Genomic DNA, 5,032 nt, shown 5'->3' on the forward strand with positions numbered 1-5,032 from the left:
CCTAACAGAAGCCATCAAAGCTCAGAACCAATACAACAATGGCGGAAGTTGAAGTCGCAGCAGCTTGTTGAGTTAATGTTGGGAGGTTTGAAAAGCGTTACTTTGCTCTGCCTTCTCACACCTCGCTTCGACATCCCTAGTCCCGTCTTCATCAGCTTCGACGGTTTCATATCTCACTTCATCTTCCGTTGCGAAATTCAAGGTATCTTCTTCTTCTTCCTCGATCTAATGGTTTCTCAATTAATCAAAATCACCGTTAATTGGTTTTCAAAGAATTGGATTAAAAAAGAAATTGGGTTGTTTCTCAGTTCATCAAAACCACCGTTAATTGGTTTTTAAAGAATTGGGTTCTCAAAGAATATTGGGTTTAATCTACTTACTTGGTCTCTTGTTTCTTTTACTATGTTTATGGTTTATTTGGGTTATCATACTGTTGCTTAGGTTTTTGCAGGTATTGGTTTGGGGGTTTTTTCTTGGTGCGGGTTGCTTTGGATTGTGAACAAGCTTTTGTTTCAGTTTTATCCTGTTATTGAAGAAAGTGCTTTTGGGAGATAGTTTTATATTTTGCATATTTCTAATATGTTGAAGTTTGACTATAGCTTTTAGAAAAAAGATACTACAATGACACTTAATCATATTATTGACAATATATATTATAATTAGCACTTAATCATATGGACAATAGATATTAAAATTATAATGTTGACTATCGCTTTTTGATGTCAATGACAATTATATCTATTAAGTGCTAATTGTTAGATTTGTGTTTTTAATTGGAACAGATGTTGATATGATGAAGGAGAGCTTTGTGAAATTGTTGCTGGGTGAAGATATGCCAGGTTCAGGAAAAGGGGTTTGCACTGCTTTGGCAATTTCTAATGCTATTACAAATCTTTGTGGTATATTTACTGAAATAGATCCAAGTGGCAATTTCTAATCGAGAAACTGTTTGGTTCGTTTAACTTGTCAAATGCCTCACTTTTATATGAATGGATCCAAACAAAAACCTTTTCACATTTAAATCACTTTAAACTAAAATCACTTTTACAAAATCTAATAAAAAAAATTCGATGTAGAACCAAACACTCCCTAAATTGTATGATTTATTCGATTCATTTTGAGCTTTATGATTATGTAGCTACTGCATTTGGGCAACTATGGAGACTAGAACCACTACCTCGCAATAAGAAAGAAATGTGGCAGAGAGAGATAGAATGGTTTGTTAGCATTAGTGATTATATTGTTGAATTAATACCTTCTTGGCAAACATTTCCCGATGGAAAGAAACTCGAGGTAAAGTTGGATTGAGTTTTAACTTGAAAGTGTTTTTTATAGGTTTCTTTTTATGATGTTAATTTGGTGAAGAAATAACAATGGATCAGTATGATTCTAGAATAAGATGACTCATTTAGTTCTGCTAGGACCCATGATTTGGCATTTAAGTCAATCAGAGTTTTTGAAGGGTGTGAGGTGGCAAGAAATTTAGTATGTTAGATAATTAGTTAGAAATGTAGTTGAACTTAGTAAATAATGTGTGATATGTTCAGGTTTATTACAAAGTTGTGATATATTTTGTTGCAATGATTTACGCTGCATATTAGAACTTGTGACATTTTTTTAAGAGTGCCTATCTTTTATGAAGAATTATTATGTTAATTAGTGTCTTGGTAGAAAATTATGAAGCCAATGACGGGGCCAGTCGAAACTTGCCCAGGTTTTATAATTTTTTTGGCTCCGCCACTGAACAGGAGTTACATCATTCAGTATGGTTGTAAAGTCTAAGAGGGTGACAGTGATGGGGCACATTTCTCTGGTGGAAGTTGTTGATAGTATTTCAAAGGTGGAAAAGGCTGAGCTTTGGAGCTAAAGCACTTCACTCATAAGGAATGATAGGAGATGCAGAGATAGAGTCGAAGAACTTTGAATTTTTCCTTTGTGTTTGTGGTCCTAAATAGTTGGTGGTAGATACATAGATACCTACTCAATTGACTTGGTTTTTTTTTGGGTAATGTTCAATGATATTTTAATTCTTGTTGTAATTTTTAATACAGCTTTCATCTTAATTATTGTTGAAATTTTCCATAAAAAAGATGATATTTACATTAGAATTAAAGATGATATTGCCCCAAGTCTTTAGGACATTGCAATGCTTTTATTAAGATTAAAGAGAATTGATAAAAAAAAAGTCATTCATTGTTAAAATTAAAGTGAATCAATAAGGGAAGGGAGAAGATAGCAAATAGCTTGGCGACACGTGGAGGGAAAGGTAATAATGGGAAAAATCCTAAAGTCATGACAAGGGTTATGGAACGTGTTTATGAGAAGGATAAAAGTGTAGTGTTGTTTGACATGGAGCAAGTGCATGTTAGAGATAAAAAGGCCTCTTATAGTCATGATTTAGAGACCAAGTTTCATAATATACGAGTCAATGATGCTGATGGAGAGTTTGCCTCTATAAAGGACCAACTCAATAATAACGAGCATCAGTTCAGCTTCCCTCAAGAACCTCGACCTCCTGATATCTCTCGAAAACAACGTGAGATAGAGGATCAACATGAAGACAGTGTGATCGTGTTCTTACCCAACAACACACAATCGAATGTGAGCAATGAAGGGCAGATGCAGTATCAGGATAAGGATGAGGAAGAAACTGTGAAGGAGACACCAACACATGTTGTTTGAGTCTCAGCTAGGGCATGCGTGACTATTTTTTTCTCTAATGTTTCTAATGATTGGACAACCAAATATCATTGTCTGGAATTGCAGAGGAGCTGCGGGAAAAGATTTTTTCAAATTTAGTAAATATTATTATGATATGTATAGACCGGAGGTTTTTGTATTTATGGAAACGAGGAGCGATCCGGCCAATCTTCATAGTCCCTTAAGGAAACTGGGATTTTGTCATTTTTACCAGGTGCATAATCAAGGTTTTGCGGGTGGTATACTTGTAGCATGCACAGAGGATACATTGAAGCTTAGTATGACCAGTATGGGAGCTCAATTTATCCATATGCAGGTGAAAACAAAAGAAGGTGCTGAATGGATGTTTACAGTAATTTATGCAAGCCCAAATGAAACTCTCAGAAGTAATCTATGGGATAGCATGAAGAGTATAGCCATGAATATTGATAAGCCCTGGTTAGTTGCTGGGGATTTCAACGATATTGCTTATGCTAATGAGAAGAAAGGTGGGAATCGAGTATCCACACGCAAATGCAGCATATTCAGAGAAAATATGGAGGCATGCAATCTTTCTGATCTTGGTGCCATGGGGCCGAGGTTTACTTGGAGAGGGCCTATATATCAAGGTGGACAACGAATTTTTGAGAGGCTTGATAGAGTCATCAGTAATGACAGGTGGCGGCTGCTTTATACTGAGGCTCAAGTTAAAGTTTTAACAAGAGTTGATTTCTCAGATCATCATCCTATCATGGTAACACTGAATTATAGGAACCAGGCGAGAGTTCCAAAGCCTTTTCGGTTTGAAAGTGCCTGGATGCTGGAAAATAATTACATTGAAAGGCTAAAAGGCTATTGGAATGACAAAGCTGATTTTGTTCAAAATCTTAAGAAAATTGAAGACGATGCCCAGGACTGGAAAAGATGTTCCCTTAACCATGTCCAACAAGTGAAAAGAGGCATAACCTTCAGACTCCAGGGCATTCAGAAGAGTATGCATGATAGGCGCAATATTGCCGGTTTGACAAGATTGGAGAAAAAGCTACAGGAGGATCTTAAAATCATTTTGAGACAAGAGGAACTGATGTGGTTCCAGAGATCTAGAACGAAGTGGCTCGTGGATGGAGATAGAAATACAAAATACTATCATTTGAAAACAGTGAATAGGAGAAGAAGAAACAAGATTCTCATGATCAAGAATGAAAATGGTGATTGGGTGGAGGATATATCTGAAATTAAAAACATGGTCAACAAGTATTATAAGGAGTTGTTTTCCTTGAATAATTCCTTGAGTAGCTGGAGCAAAACCCATGTATCCTATGCTAAGCTGTCTGAGGATAATATTGCTAAGATGAATATGCCGGTGAGTAATGAAGAGATACACAAAGCCTTGTTGAGCATGAAACCCTGGAAAGCACCAGGGCCAGATGGATTCCCAGCAGGTTTTTACCAAAAAGCTTGGAATGTGGTTGGAACTAGTGTGTGTGATTTCATTCGCAAGTTATGGGAGAAGCCAGGAGAAATTGCCAATATTAATAAGACAGACATATGTCTCATCCCCAAGATCGAAAATCCTAGTATGGTGGCACACTTTAGACCTATATCTCTTTGTAACACGATTTATAAGGTTTTAAGTAAAGTAGTGGTTGGTAGACTCAAAGCCCATATGAGCCAGCTTATCTCTCCTTATCAGACAGGTTTCGTGCCCGGCCGTCAAATTCATGAGAATATCATTGTTGCTAGAGAAGTTATGCACTCGATGGAGAAAATGAAAGGAAAGAAAGGAGCTTTCGCTATAAAGGTTGATCTTTCGAAGGCGTATGATAAATTAAACTGGGAGTGTATTTGGCAAACCTTGAGTGAAATTAAAATTCCTGAGAATATGTTAAATGTTATCATGCACTCCGTAGCTAGCGTCGAAACTAATGTCAATTGGAATGGAGTCAGAAATGACTTCTTTCGGCCTCGCAGAGGCATTCGTCAAGGAGATCCAATATCTCCGTATTTATTCGTGTTATGCATGGATAAATTATCGCACCTCATTGAAGAGGAAAGAATGAAGAACAGATGGAAAGGTGTTAAGTTGGGAAAACAAGGGCTAATGATTACTCATCTAATGTTTGCGGATGATCTCTTGATTTTTGGGGAGGCAACAGAAGTTCAAATGGAATGTGTTATGAAGACGATTGATAGGTTTTGCCAAATGACGGGACAGGAAATCAGTCTGGAAAAAACAAGTATTCTGTTTTCTAATAATGTGAGCATGAGCATGCAAAACAAGCTTCAGCACCTTTCCAAGTTCAGAAAGGTTAAGAGCTTTGGGAAATATTTAGGTGTCCCCCTAAGTGGAAAA

The 5,032-nt window shown here is 36.7% G+C and overlaps 1 protein-coding gene across 1 annotated transcript; it reads left to right on the top strand.

The window, feature by feature from the left end:
* On the top strand, window positions 1-2,130 carry LOC131618376 (rop guanine nucleotide exchange factor 7-like). Its single transcript, XM_058889613.1, has 3 exons — window positions 1-202; window positions 783-899; window positions 1,139-2,130. Exons 1-3 carry the CDS (start codon window positions 76-78, stop codon window positions 1,306-1,308), a joined length of 414 nt encoding a protein of 137 aa, XP_058745596.1. The 5' UTR covers window positions 1-75; the 3' UTR covers window positions 1,309-2,130.
* Window positions 2,131-5,032: the final 2,902 nt, after the last annotated feature.

Source organism: Vicia villosa, linkage group LG7 (genome assembly GCF_029867415.1).
Source record: "Vicia villosa cultivar HV-30 ecotype Madison, WI linkage group LG7, Vvil1.0, whole genome shotgun sequence".
Taxonomy (NCBI): Eukaryota; Viridiplantae; Streptophyta; class Magnoliopsida; order Fabales; family Fabaceae; genus Vicia; species Vicia villosa.

Excerpts from the sequence above, each read along its gene's own strand:
- LOC131618376 (XM_058889613.1), top strand. The coding sequence starts at position 76 with ATGTTGGGAGGTTTGAAAAGCGTTACTTTGCTCTGCCTTCTCACACCT. Across the intron at positions 203-782 it reads CTTCCGTTGCGAAATTCAAG|ATGTTGATATGATGAAGGAG; the intron begins GTATCTTCTTCT and ends TAATTGGAACAG. Across the intron at positions 900-1,138 it reads TGCTATTACAAATCTTTGTG|CTACTGCATTTGGGCAACTA; the intron begins GTATATTTACTG and ends ATGATTATGTAG.